Source organism: Lathyrus oleraceus, chromosome 3 (assembly GCF_024323335.1).
Source record: "Lathyrus oleraceus cultivar Zhongwan6 chromosome 3, CAAS_Psat_ZW6_1.0, whole genome shotgun sequence".
Lineage (NCBI taxonomy): Eukaryota > Viridiplantae > Streptophyta > Magnoliopsida > Fabales > Fabaceae > Lathyrus > Lathyrus oleraceus.
This window is the reverse complement of record NC_066581.1, coordinates 151,848,111-151,866,471: the sequence shown is the minus strand read 5'-3', so window position 1 is coordinate 151,866,471 and position 18,361 is coordinate 151,848,111. Positions and strand designations below refer to the sequence as shown.

Genomic DNA, 18,361 nt, shown 5'->3' with positions numbered 1-18,361 from the left:
TGTTCAATCATAAATAAAGCGGTCAGTCACGTAAGAAGACAACACAATAGGTAAAATATTAGCAGAAGATGTTATGGAAATCCATCTACAATTACCATAGAAGATGTTTTATTAGTCAAAGAAATTAAACACAATTTACGTAGTGTTAGTCAATTATGTGACAAGGGGTATTCTATTGTTTTCGATACCTTAAGTTGTTGAATTAAACATAAGGCAAGTAAAAGTCTTGTGTTTAAGGGTTATAGGGTTAACAATATCTATTTGCTTGACTTAGATAATGTGTCAATATATGGTACTAAATGTTTAGTCACTAAGAATGGAGATTCTTTGTTATAACATAAATGTTTAGGATATGTACATTTTAAATTATAAATAAGGCATCCTTTAAGAATCTAGTAGTTGGTCTACCAAAAATGAAGTTTTCTACATATAAACTTTGTGATGCTTGTAAAATAGGAAAGTAGACGAGATTTAATTTTAAATCAAAAAAGATTGTTTCAACTTCAAAACCTTCCAAGCTTATATATCTAGGCTTATTTGGTCATTCGAGGACAAAAAGTTTAGGTGGTAACTTTTACGAGTTTGTAATTATTGATGAGTATTCTAGATTTACTTGGAAGTTTTTCTTAGCCCATAAGGAAGAAACTTTAAAGCTTTCATGAAGTTTTCCAAGCTTGTTCAAAATATTTACAATTTGAAAAATATCATACACTGTAATGATCATGGTGTTCAGTCTATAAACCATCAATTTAAAAACTTTTATAACGAAAATATGATTACTCATAACTTCTCATGATCGAGAACTCCATAACAAAATGGTTTTGTTGAACGCAAAAACCATGTTTTAAAAGAATTGGCTCGAACAATGATAAGTGAAATGAGTTTGTCTAAGTGCTTTCGGACAGTTGCGATTAATATCACATGCCATGTCTTAAGAAGGATGGTTATCCGACCAATTCTAGATAAGTCACATTATGAGTTACTCAAAGGCATGAAATCTAATATTTTCTACTTTCACATTTTCAGATACAATTGTTTTATTTTAAATAACATAAAGTATAATCTTGGTAAGTTTGATGTAAAGTGGTGTACCTCAAATTTTGACCATCCTTCTCCTAACTTAGGATCTAGATCACTAACATATCTAGAGCACATGAGTCATCAGTCAACCCAATTAGATAAAAAGTCAAAGGAAGTCATTTTGACTTTTTAAAGTCTCTGGTCCCATATTGATTAAATAGTAATTTAAGTCCAGGTTTTAGTTTAACATAATAAGTTGTTTTTTGAACCTTTAGTCATTAATCATTAAAATTTTTGATTTAGTTTCTAATTAATTATAGTTTAAAGAGTCTTCACTAGTAATATATTAATATTGATTAATTAAATTAATTAGATTTTTTATTAACTGAATTAAAAGAATTTTATTAATTTGGTTTTGGTTAATGTGTAATTAAATCATTTTTCGATTAAGATTAATTAAGATTAAGATTAGATTAGTTTATACTATTAATTTAATATTTTTTTAAGTGTTGTTGACTTGTTTTTTTATTGTTTTAATTGAGTTTTTCTTTGAAACTGGTCAAGTGGTTGACTGAACCAAGCCCAATTCAATTGGGTCAAACGTTTGACCCGAGTCCACAATTCAACTGGCCCAAGTCCAACCCAATTGGGTCAAGCAAGATCCAGAGTCCAGCACCGAACCGGGTCAAGCTCATGACCCAGGTTCGTCCCCAATTCCCCAATTCATCCCAAACCCTAATTGGCGCATAACGGAAAACATAAATAGATCAAAAGTCTGCAATTTCAAATTTAATCAAAACTTTCCAAATCCATTCATAGATTCATTACATATACAAATTACAATAAAAATCAGACCATATACATTGCAAATCAAAAATCCTAATTGAATCAAATTTCTAATTACAACCAATCAAATAAAAAACTTCCTAAAATAACAATCTAATTAAATTACAAAACCCTAATTTAATCTATAAGTACCTATTGCTAAAACATAACGAGGGACGAAAAAAAATAGAGAATAACCCTAACATAATCATTGCTTCTACAACTCCTAAAAACCCTCACATGGAGCTCTGATTGAACATTGACCAAGGTTTCACATTGAAACCCTAAAGCACTTGAGCTTGGCCACCACAGACAAAGGATCACCTCGCACAAACAATCAAAAAGGAAGATTTTAGAAAAAGGAGAATAAGAAGTCAGGAGAAGCAGATCAAAAGAAAGGAAAAGAGTTCAAAATCGTTACCTTTTGACTAAAGAGTTTCTCTTCTCCGTAGGTTGGTAGAACTTAACTTTTGCTTGCTTGTGCTCATGTATTGAAATAATGATTGATGTTGTTGTGTTGTGATGATTGGGGTTAGAATTTGGGTTTAAAGGGTTTAGGTTTTTTTGTTTAATTTACTATTTTGATGCATGATTAAGATTAAGAGGGTTCCAACTTAGGGTTTAGGGGTTGTTTGATGTAATTTTGGGTAGGTTTAGAGGTTTCTGGGTAGGTAAGGGTTAGGGTTCGGAGGTTGATGATGAATATTTATCATGTTTAGGATGAATATTTATCATGTTCAGGATGAATATGATGAAGGTTTGGGTTATGAAAATTTGTTAGGGTTCATCAAGTTTTAGGTTAGGGTTCATGCTGTAAGGGTAGGGTTCTTTTGGGTGCATTGAGGTTCACCCATAAGTTGTTAGGGTTCTATGGTTTGTGGGTAGGGATGAGTTTTTGGGTTATGTTTGAAGGTTTCGGTTGAGTTCAACCGGAAACCTAGGTGGTATAGTGGTTTTTCGGTTTGGGACGGTGGCCGAAGGGAGAAGAGATATAGAGAATAAGAGAGAGAACAAAGTGAAGAGAGAAAGGTAAATGGGAAAGAAATGAAATATTCTTAAGGAGTTTTCTTTATATACTCCCGTTGAGTGTCTCCATGTTTGGCCTGCGTGGCGTGCTCCCATCCAATCGTTTTGCTGACTCAAGTCAGCCAATGTGTACTCATGCGTACCATGTTCCTTCGTTGACCTTTAATCATAGTCGTTCATTCTGCATACCTTGACCAGTCAGCATAATCAAAGGTTGAGATCTCACGCTATCAGATCCCTTATGAAATTCTGGTATCAGATATAAGATGTCGAAGATAATGTTACGACACTGATATCTGGTTATAAACAATGGATAAACAAAAATAAAATGGCAAAGCAAATAACACGAGCAATTGTTAACCCAGTTCGGTGCAACTCACCTACGTTTGGGGGCTACCAAGCCAGGAAGGAAATCCACTATAATATAATTAGTTCAAAGACTATCCGTACACTTTACCAAGTTACAGTATTTATCACCTAATCTTTACCCGTGCAATTTCTACCTAAGCACTCTTAGATATGAGAACCCACTCACTTCCCTTACAATCACACACCCGTGATTGAAAACAGCAATCCCTTGTGAAAAGAAAATACTTTTCAATTACAATATTCTTGATTTTACTTCACAGTTTCAATCAAGAAGACACACTCTTGATCTTGCTTCAAAGTTTTGATCAAGAAGACAAATCAGTCCAATTCAATCATCAATGGACGACTTGAATGACCTACAGACACAAACCCTAACTCTCTCTCTAAATTTTGCTCAGTCTTGGTTGTGTGTACAATCAGGTTTTTTAAGTCCCTTTTTATAGAAGTAAAGGACACCTTGAAAACCCTAGATATATTTTCCAATCAAATCTTTTCATATCAGCTGTAAAGATCTCCTTGGAAAATCAACAAATCTGGTTGATATCCCTGAAAGAATGCGCCAGCTAGCCATATCTTCAATCAACCAATAATTGCCACTAATTGTGCAATCACAAAACACCAGACATTCATACTGAATGTTCTGTGTACAAGATGTCAAGACATCGGGTCTGACATCTGGAAAAATCCTGCATAATCCAGTTTCCTTTCATAGCAGGTACAGCCATATCAGTTACCATGACAATGAGTATGTCAACTGAAACAATCCTGCAGCATATGTCTTCCATTTAAGCTCCAGCAGGTACATCCAATATCAGAAGCCTTGTCAATGTATATGGCATTCTGAAACAATCCTGCTTGCATATGTTCTTGAACAGAAAAGACCAAAGATCTTGAGAGAAAGAAACCTAGGAACTACTCTGCAGCAACCTTTAGGCAACTCTGAGAAGTTCACTCCGCCTCACGCAAACCTAACAGAGCTTTACAAATCCAGCCGCGCCGTTCGATCGATCTCTCTCATCAGGTATGCCTTTGTTCCTACTACTTTACACCTCGAATTTGAATATTATGAATGTATGAGGTAACATCTGGTTTTGCCCGTGAGTTTATATTTATGTATGAATATGTGTAACAATACCATGAATGTTTTAATCATTTTCGTTTATGAGTTGGATACCACAGGGTTTTCGAATCATAAAGATCGAACTGTTATCAAGGAGGAATCCAAAACCCGCAGGCCCTCGCTAGCCGCTTCGCTAGGCGAGCCTGTAGCGAAGCTTCGCTAAGCCTTCGCTAGGCGAAGCAGTCGCGAACGTGACAGTATTCGTTTTTTTGTTCTCTTTATTCTAACCTGTCTTGTGTTTCCATGGCATTGTTTTCTTTTGATTTCATCCTATTGCTCTAACCCTTTGTCGAGTTTTGTGAGGGCTCACATGGCTTTTGCAGAGACACTCGCGTGGTTTCCCACTTTATTTGTGGGATACCCCTGGAGTTTTATTCTGATTATTCGTGTTGACTGATTTACTGTGACGGTCCAGCTGGAGAGATTTTAGGGTTTCTTGCTCCTTTAACTGCTATAGCTTCGGATCTTTATCCGTGTGGTAATTTTTTCCCTTTCTCGTACTTTATCGCTTTCTTAGCTGGAAGACCTCGATAGGAGGCAATGTTTGAACCCCTTGGTGGCATTTTACTTTGAGATACATGTTTTGTGTTTTGTATTCATATCCCTGCAGGTAGCACGGTTCCTTCGTCAAGGACTGCCTTTTTGCCCTCGAGCATCCCAAACCCTAAAACCCAAAGCAACACGTTAACTCCTTCTACTACAGGCGAGTAAGCCTCCAAAGGTCGAGCATCCGGTAGATTGCGTAGTGACGTCGTTCGTCCAAAACCCAATCCATAACCCCATAGTTAGCCGAACTACGTTTTGCTCTGATTCTCAGGCCAGATGAGATACGTAGGCATAAGACGCGATGTCTTAGCGAGCACACATCCCCCAACCCATAGGTCAGCCGAGCTACGAAGACTCTGATTCTCATATTCAGATGAGATACGTATGCAGTGGATGCGACATCCGCGCGAGTCATTTCTCTTAACCTTTTTAGTAAATAAACGCATTAGGTAAACCCACACCCTTTAGACAAGAACTACAAAAGTGGATCCCGTAGAGTACTACGGATGCGTAGGGGTGCTAATACCTTCCCTTCGCATAACCGACTCCCGAACCCAAGATTTGGTTGCGAGACCCCGTCTTGTCCTTTCCTTTTTTCAGGTTTACTTCGAGCGTTTCCTTTCCCTCCTTTGGGATGAATAACGCACGGTGGCGACTCTTCTGTCTTTTTCTTTCGCCGGTTGTTTTTTTTCGCACTGTATTTTTCAGGTTGCGACAGCTGGCGACTCTGCTAGGGATGCTAAGAAGTTGACCTCTTGCTGGTCCATCTTCCCTAAGCGAGTCCCTCCTAGCTTTTGTAGTTTGTTTGTTTATTGGGTGTTCATGCTTTTGTACGGTTATTTATTTACCTGCTTTACCTTATTGCATTGTGTATATATCATTGCTGTTTCTATTGGCTGGCTGCTTGGTGATCTTTGTGAGATGAGTTCTATACCCGAACTCGAGTGCACTTAAGATAGGAGAATGGCATAGTCCTGTCAACTTGTGTGGAGTATTCCTTAGCGAGTTGACTTGCAAGCCCATTCACTTGGTGGAGGTCATGTTGAGATCAATAATGTCACATAAGTAAGTTGTGGTTAGACATTACTTGTTCCAATATAGACCTAAGAAGCCAAGGACCTTAGTTTACCAAACCCATCTTGGCCTATTCGTAGGACGTAGTGCGAAAGTCGTTCAAATGTAAGATTTGAGACGATTGTTACGCGATACTACACTCATAAGAGTCTCTCTTGAGAATATTTTTGGAATACGAGTAGTCGTTCCTCTGAAAATATCCGAAAGATGGGATTATGACTATGGGAACCTTTTTGTAGAACATGTTTGGCAGGTTTAAACCTTAGTACACTCCTTTTGGGTGGTTCTTAACCTAAACTCCATGCTCGTGACTTGCAACAAACTCTTGATTCATGGTTAATCCGATCAGGTATCCTTAATATCAATGAAACTCGGGTGTTGATAAGGGGTAAACCATAATCCACCAAAATGGGTGGTTGATATTAAGGATAACATGATCCATCCCATGACCTTTGTTTGGTGTGCTCTTAATTTCTCTCCAGACAGTGCAACCTGACAGATGTTCAAGCGGATCCATCAATTCTGATTGACATGCCTTTGCATTGCATAACATCATCTGCATATTTACATCCAATATCTCATGCTTATTCATTTGCAGGGTATTCCCTTTCAAAACGGGGGTGCCTTAAAACTGAACAAGCAGTGCATCGCATACCATGCATATTAACCCTTGTCTGTTTTGCAGGTGTCACCGCAGTGTCTAATGTTTGTTCCCTGTATCAGGCAGTTATTGGTCCCAGAGTTCACAGATACCCGACAAAGGAAAACCGTCCACGACTAGCGATGGACCAAGTACAGAAAAAGCTGGCTGATATGCGTGAAAGGATGGATCAGTTCATGACATTGATGACTGGTATGGCAGCAGGCCAAGAAAAGCTGAGGGAATTGGTTGAGCAACCGAGGCCCAATCCAGATTTGGAGATACCAAATGCTGAGGGAAACCCTGGTAACCCTGGGAACGCTGATAACCCTGTGAACACTGGTAACGCGGGTAACGCAAATGCTGATGGAAACCCGGGTAATGTTGGCAACACAGGGAATGTTGGAAATGGTATTGGCGGAAGGTACAATGTGAATCAAGGAATTCGGATTAACGGGCACCCCGTTACTGAAGATTATCAGTATGATCAATTTTCTTTGCACGATGAGGCCCTCGAGACCACTCGCCGTATGGATGAGCTTGCTGAGAAGCTCAAATCTTTGGAGTCTCAAAATTCCTTAGGCTTTGATGTCACAAATCTTGGTCTGGTTCAGGGAGTAAGGATTCCTCACAAGTTCAAACCCCCTACTTTTGAGAAATACAACGGGGCTTCTTGCCCACGCACTCATCTCCAATCTTATCTGGGAAGGTTGGGAGCTCACACGGAAGATGAAAAGCTGTGGATGTACTATTTTGAAGACAGTCTAACTGGAGCTTCTCGTGAATGGTATTCTCATTTGTCTCGTACTACCATCAAGAGCTGGAAAGACTTGGCAGAGGCTTTTGTCAAGCAATATCAATACAACTTGGACATGGCTCCAAATCGGACCTTGTTGCAAGGTATGTCTCAGACTGCCAAGGAAACCTTTAGAGAGTATGCTCAGCGTTGGAGACAGATTGCTGCGTCCGTCCAACCCCCTATGTCTGAAAGGGAGATGGCGGACATGTTCATGAACACTCTTCAAGGCAATTATATTGAGAGATTGGCTGCTTGCCCGTCAATCAGCTTTGCAGAGATAGTAATTGCTGGAGAAAGAATCGAGAGTCTGTTGAAGATGGGCCGAATTCAAGACAATAGTGCTCCCAAGAGACCGTTTGCTGGTAACGGTCAGCGAAGAAAAGAAGGCGAGACAAGCATTGTGTATGCCAGCAAAGGCAGGGGTAGAGGACGCCCTAATTACTATCAAGATCAAGTGGCCGCAGTCACCATTCCAACACCTGTTCCTCAACCGCAATATCATCCGCAACAACAACCCAGGTACAACAATCAAGGAGGTAATCCGGGTCAGCAGAGACACTATCAACAACGTCCAAGGCAGACGGACCGGGTCATCGAGCCAATCCCAATGCCTTATTCAGTATTACTTTCCAAGTTGATCGACATGAATCTGGTTACGTTGAGAACTCTGGCTCCGCCAATCGATCCCAATAATTTGCCTAGAGGTTATGACGCCAGATGTGCTTTTCACTCCAACGCACCTGACCATACTACAGATAATTGCAAGGCTCTCCAGTTAAAGGTACAAGATTTAAGAGATGCCCAGGCTATCAATTTTGCTCCGGTGCCTAATGTTATCCAGAACCCGATGCCGGCTCACGGCGGGCAGGGGATTAATGCTGTTGAAGTGGTCAAAGCTGGTAATGCCCAAGGCTGAGGCAAATTTGTGGAGCCAGTCATCAAAGAAGACAAGGTTGACGGCAACTGTGACGTAGATAGCTGGATTCGCCCGTGTGTCCCGGGAGAAAAGCTCGACAATTGGTCGTCCGAAAAATCGTCCGGGTTATTCTACTGAAAGAGTGATTTTTATTGTTTTCCTTTTATTACATGCATAATAAAGTCTTACACTTTGCCCAAGGTGTAACGGCTCATTTGTAGGGCCATCCATTTAGTTACGTTTCGCAATTATTTTTATCATCAATAAAGGACGGCTTTTGCAAACAATTTTGTGTTCTCTTTCTTTCAGTTTTTTTACTTTTTACAAAAAAAATGGCAATGTTTCTTTTTTCGTTTTTCCTTTCTTTCAAAAAAAAAAATCTCTCATTCTAAGGTAAAGCATGATCCTCCATCATGCAGAGCCGACCACTCGGATCTCACTGCTAACGACACTGCTATGGCCAAGTATGACTTCGACAATCCTATCTATCAAGCCGAAGAAGGGGCTGAGGAAGTTTGTGAACTGCCTGAAGGGTTAGCCAAATTGTTGAAACAGGAGGACCAAGCTATTACACCTTATCAGGAGGTGATTGAGACCATCAACGTTGGTACCGAAGACGACAAGAAAGAGATCAAGATCGGGGCCAGTCTACAGGCCGAGAGGAAAGACCGTTGATCATGTACTTGACTGTGTTAGAAAAGTCAATGGGTTGTGTGCTCGGTCAGCATGACGAGTCAGGTCGAAAAGAGCATGCAATATACTACCTTAGCAAAAGTTTACCGACTGTGAACAAAGATACTCATTGCTCGAGAAAACTTGCCGCGCTTTGGCATGGGCTGCTCGCTGACTAAGACAGTATATGTTGACTCACACGACTCTATTGATATCAAAAATGGATTCAGTCAAGTATATTTTTGAAAAGCCAGCACTTACCGGAAAAGTTACTAGGTGACAAATGATACTGACAGAGTATGACATCCAATACACTTCACAAAAAGCCATCAAGGGAAGTGTCTTGTCAGACTATCTTGCAGAGCAACCGATTGATGATTACCAACCTATGAGGTTTGACTTTCCTGATGAGGACATCATGTTTCTCAAATCGAAAGATTGAGAGGAACCACTCCCGGAGGAGGGGCCTGACCCTGAATCCAAATGGGTTATGATGTTTGATGGGGCGGTCCACGTCAATGGTCGCGGAGTTGGTGTAGTATTGATCACACCGGAAGGGGTTCATATGCCATTTGGTTCCAGAATACCTTTTCCCTGCACCAACAATGAAGCCGAATACGAAGCTTGTATCCTAAGACTTGAGGAAGTCGTCAAAATACAGATTAAATCCCTGGATGTATACGGGGACTCAGCTTTGGTCATCAATCAAACCAACGGGAAATGGTGCTATGCTGGAACTACGTACCCAGAATTGACGTATCTCGGTCAAAGACGAATGAAAAAAGCATTTGGTCAGAAAGTGCGCCCTCGGGAGTATCGAGTCGGTGAATTGGTACTCAAAATATTTCTTCCTCCCAACACAGATCACAGGGGCAAATGGACACCGAACTAGGAGGGTCCGCACGTGGTTAAAAGGATTTTCTATGGCGGAGCTTTGATGCTAACAACCATGGATGGCGAAGGATTCCCGTCCCCTGTCAACTCAGACGCGGTTAAAAAAATACTTCGCATAAAATAGACCCGCTGGACAAGTAAAAAGAATAGTCCAGGCAAAAAAGGGGCATCCCGACGAACCAAAAAAAAAGAATAAAGAGGTTCGGGCAAAAATTAGGGATATAAAAAAGAGTACACCCGGTGAGTCGAAAACCCAAAAGGGCGGCTCAGGCAAACATGGGTATCCCGATGGATTGAAAACCCGAAAAAGGGGCGATCCAGGCAAAAGTTAGGGAATAAGCGAACGACTGCGATCTGAGTTCATCAGTGTTATATCACCGTTTCATTCAATCCGGCAATCTTCGAAGGTTAAAGATCGACTAATCATCCACTTCAGAAAGCAAGATGAGCAGATCGTCTTGAGGACATACGAGTCATAGCAGAGTCGAAACTCAGTGGGACCCTGTATCCCCATTGCCATTAGGATAGTTCTCTTTTTATAGCGATCACCTCTTTTCAGGGATCAGCTTCCTGATACCCTCGCCTATTCCTGGCACAAATTTCCTCCCCATTAAGAGTCGAATAATTCAGTTAAAGAGCCTCTTTATTTTTCATTTATCAGTTTGTTTGCAAAAATGTCCGAATTTTTGATAAAACATATTGCATATGAACATAATGGTGGCTTTTGCAGATGATTTGCACAGGAAAACATTTAAAATTGCTTTGAATGTGCTTAATCCCGAACGGTGAATTCAAACCGAGTAATTCCCCCGAGGCATACGTGTATTTTTGGTTGCAGGTCACAGGAACCGGATGCCAAGTCATGAATCCTCATCCCCAAGCGGTTGACAAAGTCTCTCCTCAGCAGAGCATGTTCCCCAACATAGTTGACAGTATCCAGACTGTCTATCCCCAGTAGAGTTGACAGTATCCAGACTATATATCCCCAGCGGAGTTGACGGTGTCAGACTGTATCTTCCTAGCAACATCGGAGTGGTTGCATACCCAACGGACAAGAGGGTGGTGTTCCCAGTGTTCATCTCATCCCCAGCATTATTTCTAACAGATTTGTTCTAATCCCCAGCTTGAGGACGATTAACAAGTTCATATCCCCAGCAAAGGTCGTTTCCTACGACATTTCCCCAGGAAGTGTTGTCCCCACAGACTCTCCTCACAGAGCCTCGCCGAGAAAAGTTTCCATAGTTGATACTCCCCCCGCAAGGTCAACTTTTCAAGCTGCCAATTTATTTTTGGTGGCTCATTGGTCCCGGAAGACGGATCATTCCCCACATAGTATTCAAGGGTTGATACAGCGATTTGTTCCCTACCGGAGTTTGCTTCCCCAAGCAGATTTCTTTTTACACCATGCATAGCATTTGCATTCGCATGCATATCATATCAAGCATACACATAAGCTGATAAACAGGTTCTTCCAAGCAAACTGAAGAATTACTTTACAACCAAGGTCTTGAGATCCAGCCAGAGGATCAAGTGTGAGTGATCCAGCCTGAGGGTCATTTTGAAGATTCAGCCTGAGAATCGTTTTCCCGTGATCCAACATGAGGGTCACTTTTTGAAGATTCAGCCTGAGAATCGTTTTCCCAAGAGTCAGCCTGAGGCTCAATTTGAAGATTCCCCAGTGAAGTCGCCTACAAGCTTTATTCCCCAGCAAGTCTAATTGAGGAGTCGTTACAACATGTTCTAGCCCGAAGAATATGTACGAAGCCCAAAAGTGGAATATTCTCGAAGCTGCATATCTAATATGAAGGTTGGGTGTAGATTTCAAAAGAGGGTCAACCAGCGCATGCCTCAGATGCGGGATCCTAATGATGGGAATTTATCATCAAAACAATCCAGATCTAGCCAGAAGATCGAAGTCAGGTCTAGCCCGAAGACCGGAAATAGATTCAGCCAGAGAATCGAAGCAATTCAGATCTAGCCAGAAGATCGAAGTAGATTCAGCCAGAGAATCAAAGGAAATAGATTCAGCCAGAGAATCGAAACAAAGAAGATCTAGCCAGAAGATCGAAGTCAGGTCTAGCCCGAAGACCAGAAATAGATTCAGCCAGAGAATCGAAACAATTCAGATCTAGCCAGAAGATCGAAGTAGATTCAGCTAGAGAATCAAATTAAGTTCAGATTCAGCCAGAGGATCGACACTCCAGATCTAGCCAGAAGATCGAAGTCAGGTCTAGCCCGAAGACCAGAAATAGATTCAGCCAGAGAATCGCAACAATTCAGATCTAGCCAGAAGATCGAAGTAGATTCAGCCAGAGAATCAAAGGAAATAGATTCAGCCAGAGAATCGAAACGAAGGAGATCTAGCCAGAAGATCGAAGAAGATCTAGCCAGAAGATCAAAATCGTATCCAGCCCGAGGATCAAAATTAATATCCTACCAGAGGACTAAATTGAGTATAGGTTCAGCCAGAGGATCGACACTCCAGATTAAGCCAGAAGACTGATTCAGATCCAGCCAGAGGATCGGAAGAAAAATAAACAGCGCGGTGTATTTCCGCGTTTTTGTGGTATTCTCGGAGCACAAATTTTCGGTATGTCTTTGGTATTCAATCACAGCTCACCCCGTTTGTCTGATAAGCTGTTCGCTTTCATCCTACTCGGGTTAGCTGATGATTGAATAGGGGCAGCTGTAACACCCCAAAATTTGCCATCCCCATTCATGCATTCATTTTTTAGGCCATTTAGCATTTCATATTACATTGCATCATGTCAATCGGAATTAGCTCCAAGAAGCTCGGACATCATCCAGGACACTTTGTGGGTTTTATTCAAATGATCAGTCAACACAAGGAAAAGACTTTAGGTACTACCAACAGGGCCAGATGAGGCCTATTCACCGTACAAACCGCCAAGCTGGAAGAAGCAAGAATCTGCTGCTGAGCTGTCATGCTCGCTAGGCGAGCAGATGCTTCGCCTAGCGAAGAGTACTGTCATGCTCGCTAGGCGGGCAGATCCTTCGCTAGGCGAAGGACGCGCATTTCAGAAAATATCAGAAAAGTTTTGGGCCTGAGCTGTCCTCATTCAAAGCCCACAGGCTGCGAAATTTGGCCTATAAATACCAGAGTAGTCAATGAAATAAACCCTGAACACTGGCTGAACAAAAAAGACCAGAGATCTTGAGAGAAAGAAACCTAGGAACTACTCTGCAGCAACCTTCAGGCAACTCTGAGAAGTTCACTCCGCCTCACGCAAACCTAACAGAGCTTTACAAATCCAGCCGCGCCGTTCGATCGATCTCTCTCATCAGGTATGCCTTTGTTCCTACTACTTTACACCTCGAATTTGAATATTATGAATGTATGAGGTAACATCTGGTTTTGCCCGTGAGTTTATATTTATGTATGAATATGTGTAACAATACCATGAATGTTTTAATCATTTTCGTTTATGAGTTGGATACCACAGGGTTTTCGGATCATAAAGATCGAACTGTTATCAAGGAGGAATCCAAAACCCGCAGGCCCTCGCTAGCCGCTTCGCTAGGCGAGCCTGTAGCGAAGCTTCGCTAAGCCTTCGCTAGGCGAAGCAGTCGCGAACGTGACAGTATTCGTTTTTTTGTTCTCTTTATTCTAACCTGTCTTGTGTTTCCATGGCATTGTTTTCTTTTGATTTCATCCTATTGCTCTAACCCTTTGTCGAGTTTTGTGAGGGCTCACATGGCTTTTGCAGAGACACTCGCGTGGTTTCCCACTTTATTTGTGGGATACCCCTGGAGTTTTATTCTGATTATTCGTGTTGACTGATTTACTGTGACTGTCCAGCTGGAGAGATTTCAGGGTTTCTTGCTCCTTTAACTGCTATAGCTTCGGATCTTTATCCGTGTGGTAATTTTTTCCCTTTCTCGTACTTTATCGCTTTCTTAGCTGGAAGACCTCGATAGGAGGCAATGTTTGAACCCCTTGGTGGCATTTTACTTTGAGATACATGTTTTGTGTTTTGTATTCATATCCCTGCAGGTAGCACGGTTCCTTCGTCAAGGACTGCCTTTTTGCCCTCGAGCATCCCAAACCCTAAAACCCAAAGCAACACGTTAACTCCTTCTACTACAGGCGAGTAAGCCTCCAAAGGTCGAGCATCCGGTAGATTGCGTAGTGACGTCGTTCGTCCAAAACCCAATCCATAACCCCATAGTTAGCCGAACTACGTCTTGCTCTGATTCTCAGGCCAGATGAGATACGTAGGCATAAGACGCGATGTCTTAGCGAGCACACATCCCCCAACCCATAGGTCAGCCGAGCTACGAAGACTCTGATTCTCATATTCAGATGAGATACGTATGCAGTGGATGCGACATCCGCGCGAGTCATTTCTCTTAACCTTTTTAGTAAATAAACGCATTAGGTAAACCCACACCCTTTAGACAAGAACTACAAAAGTGGATCCCGTAGAGTACTACGGATGCGTAGGGGTGCTAATACCTTCCCTTCGCATAACCGACTCCCGAACCCAAGATTTGGTTGCGAGACCCCGTCTTGTCCTTTCCTTTTTTCAGGTTTACTTCGAGCGTTTCCTTTCCCTCCTTTGGGATGAATAACGCACGGTGGCGACTCTTCTGTCTTTTTCTTTCGCCGGTTGTTTTTTTTTGCACTGTATTTTTCAGGTTGCGACACCCCTTTTTAGTCAAAATTGACCAAAGGTGACCAATCAGACAAAATAAATGTCTATTAGTCTAGCAGAGAGAAACAGATGTTATAACATTAAGCATGTTAAAACAGAATATTCAGGAAGTACACATCATCATTATACACAGCAGAAAGCTGAGATAATGAACAAATTCAAGGAACTCATTAAGAGCCCTAAATATTACAAAACAGGCATCATGAGGACTGCCACAAAATACAAAAAACATTCAAGACAACAGCCGTTCAAACAGCAACAACTTCCACCTTCCAGCACCCCTCCAGGTCTTTAATACAGGCAGGAACCATTAATCAGAAGAAGAGGTATCTTCTTCACCTTCATCTTCATCTTCATCTTCAGCTACACCTTCAGAGTCTTCTGAGCTTTCAGAACAGGATTGGGATCTTGTATTTGATTCCTTCCCAGCGTTTTCTCTGTCTTCCCTTTCAAGGCTACAGATGAGGACATCTAAAGCTTCCTTTCTGGCCTTGGCCACCCTTATACCATCTTCCAATTCTTTGCAGGTCTCTTTCAGTTGGTCAATCAAGCTTCCTTTAGCTGTAGACTCCCTTCTGCCAGATGTCATGACATCCTTGAAATGACTTCCTTCAAACAGCTTGTAATGGATGAACAGAGGGGTTTTCCTCCTGCTTGGAATGTCACTTGTCCTCAGGATCCCTGGTTGTTGACTCAGGATAATGCCACAAATAAGGGAAGGGAAGGCAATGGGTAACTTTACAACATTTGTAGAAGCATGTCTAATGGTTTGTTTAAATACGAACTTGCCAAAATCATAGTTAACCCTTGTTCCAATGGCATGAATGATTCTTCCAAGATTGATGGAGATAGTAGAGACATGATTAGTAGGAATCCAATTAGCTGAGCCAATCTTATGCAGGATGGCATATTTAACACTGAGCTTTCCAGCTGATAAGTGGTTTCTACTAGGCCATTCCTTAACTTGGCCAGCTGTGATGACCCTACAGACCTCATTGTCTGTGGTTTCTAGGTCTACTCCTCCATCCATTCCTCTTCCTAGGAACTTGTTGATGACACTTGGTGAGAATTTCACACATTTGCCTCTCACAAATACCTTGCAAAACTCCCTGCTATTCTTATCATGAATATCCTCAGGGATATTAATAATAAACTCTCTAACCAACCCCTCATAGCATTGGGTTAGAGATACCACAATCTTCATGAGTCCAACATTTTTGATCAGCTCAATAACCTCCTTTACCTCTACAGCTTCTTGTCCAAGTTCTCTCTCAATGGTTACTCTTCTCTGAATGACATATTTCCACTTTGCTGCTCCATCTTCCAAATGGAAGGAGATGTTGTCTAGATGAACAGCAGTAGCCTTGCCAGGAGATTTCTGAACAACCTGCCTTTTTGCAGGGGAGATGTCTGGGACATCGTCTTTAACATCCTCCTCAGAGTCAGAGTTGTCTCTTTCTTTCCTTTTCCCAACCTCGACCTTGCTCCGGGGTTTTGAGGGTCCTATTCCTGCAGCCTTTTTCACTCTAGCAGCTCTCATATTAGCCATACTATTCCCTTTCTTAGTTCTCAGTTTCTCAGCTATGCTAGGTTTAACCAGATGAACCAAAGAATCATCCTCTCCTTCAGTGATTTCTTCCTCTAGATCAATAATATCTTCTTGAGGCACATTTTGTTTCTTGCTAGGTAGGGTTTTACCTAGAGAGCAAAGCCCTTCAGCTGCCACCTCCTTTTCTGATATAGATGAATCATCATCTTTATCAGCATGGGTTTTACCCTCAGGAGAGGGTTCCCTTCTGGACAGAGGGGTAAAGACCCCTTCAACTATATGTCCTTCACTCAGAATTCTAGTAACCAGTCTTCTTATAGCGCGATCAGTGTAATGCATGTCTTTGGGAAGAGAGGAGTTACCAGAGGTATTACCTTGCTTATCTCCAGCATTGGAGGAGGTACCTGTGGTGTCGCCCGGTATCATGCACAGAGGAGTGACGTCCATTACATCTTCATCTACAAACCCCATAGATGGAGTCTTCGCATGTTGGGAGGATTTGGAGCCAGATGATGAAGGATGTTGAGACATGTTGTAGGACTTTTGAGGAAGGTTTCTTTGCCCTAGCTGAGCTTCTCTTAGAAGTTGAATGGAAATGGCGATAGCTGAGTTTAGGTAGCGTGTGCTGAGGGAATAGATACTATTTTCAAAGTTTGGAAATGGTTTATTATTAATGTGGCTCTTTTTAAAAGGGCAAACATTATTTTTATTTCTTTTATTTTTTCTTTTTAATTTCCAAATCCCTAATTTCCCTTCCTCACATACACTTTTACCCAAATTCCTTGCAAGCTTGTCTGCTAGTTCTAGTCCAAGCTTTAGACTTTTGAATTTGTCTTCCACAAATTTCCTAATGGAGTGATAATAGCTAGACCAGTACTTTGTCCCTCTGTGTTGAATCTGATTTTTGGACCTGGCTTCAGTATTCAGGAAGTCATAATACAATGTTGTGACATCATGTGTGACATTGTATACACTCAGTAATAGGTTCTTCCAACCCAGTCGAGCCCACCTGCTATCATCTTCTATACCTTTCACAGGTGTCATCCAAATCTTCTCCATATTATCCTTGGCCTTTTTGCACAAAGTCTTTTGTGGCTTGGTCCCTACAGTTCCATTCTCCCTGTGACAGGTCAAATGTCCATCTGTTTGGTCTAACCTCTCAGTTATTTGAGCCATCATGACCTTTTCTCCTCTGGGCTTCTGGTGTGATATCTTTGTGTGACCTTTTCCCCGGCCTTGTTTTTCATCACTCTTGGGGGTATCTGTACTCACCCAATACTTTAAGGGACAATCCAATTGAGGTCTCCATATGTAGCAATTGTCTTTGGTCCTGATTCCTCTCATAATTACTTCACTCTTTATGTCCAGGATAAGACATTCAGTTTTGGTGAAGTTAACATTCAGACCTTGATCACATAGTTGGCTAATGCTTATGAGGTTTGCAGTTAAGCCTTTGACTAGTAGAACCTTGTCAAGTCTAGGTACTCCAAGGCAATCAAGCTTACCTGTTCCCTTGATTTCTCCTTTTGCTCCATCTCCAAAGGTTACATGACTTATAGTATGTTGATGCAGATCAGTTAGCAGGTTTTGGTTTCCAGTCATGTGTCTGGAGCATCCACTATCAAGGTACCATTCTTCTTTGGCTGAGATTCTGAGAGGGATTTGAGCTATCAGACCTGTAGCATTATTCTTAGGGACCCATTGCTTTTTGAAGTGGTGTTTGGGTCTGAACTGATAGTGATCCTGATGCTGAGCAAACTTAGGATAGCCATACAGTTTATAGCAGAAAGGCTTTAGATGACTAAATTTCCCACAGTGATGGCATCTCCATCTTTGGTGTTTTCCTTTCAACTGCTTTCTCCTTTGTGACATATTATGTGACATCGCAGGTTTTTGGATGCATCTAAATTTGGCTTGAGGCTTGACATCAGAGTTACTGCTCTCAGGTTTTGAGTTATTATACCCAATGCCAGATTTGTCTCCTGTTATTTGTCCAATTTGAAGAATCTTGTCTAAGGAGTCAGACCCATTGCTTAACATTCTTACATACTTGGTCATCTCTTCTAATTTAGAATTTTGAAACATGACTTCAGTTTTCAATTTTGAGATGATTTTTGCATGGTCTGCCTTTTCACTTTCCAGCTGTGCTATCTTCTGATTTTCAGCTTGTGGATTTTTGTCTAGCTTGGCATTCAGAGCTACTGCTTCTGTTTGTAACTTGGAGATGGTTTCCAA

General features: G+C 41.4%; 1 protein-coding gene across 1 annotated transcript; it reads right to left on the bottom strand.

The window, feature by feature from the left end:
• Positions 1 to 704: 704 nt before the first annotated feature.
• On the bottom strand, positions 705 to 16,657 carry LOC127130151 (uncharacterized). The gene is made up of 2 exons (XM_051059216.1): positions 15,674 to 16,657; positions 705 to 734 (listed from the first exon to the last, which is right to left on the bottom strand). Exons 1-2 carry the CDS (start codon positions 16,655 to 16,657, stop codon positions 705 to 707), a joined length of 1,014 nt encoding a protein of 337 aa, XP_050915173.1.
• Positions 16,658 to 18,361: the final 1,704 nt, after the last annotated feature.

What these genes read in the sequence shown, in the direction of transcription:
- LOC127130151 (XM_051059216.1), bottom strand. Translation starts at nt 16,657, where the DNA reads ATGTCTCAACATCCTTCATCATCTGGCTCCAAATCCTCCCAACATGCG. An exon ending in ATAGCAGGGAGTTTTGCAAG is followed by an intron (nt 735 to 15,673) that starts GTATTTGTGAGA and finishes GATGGTTTATAG; the next exon opens with ACTGAACACCATGATCATTA.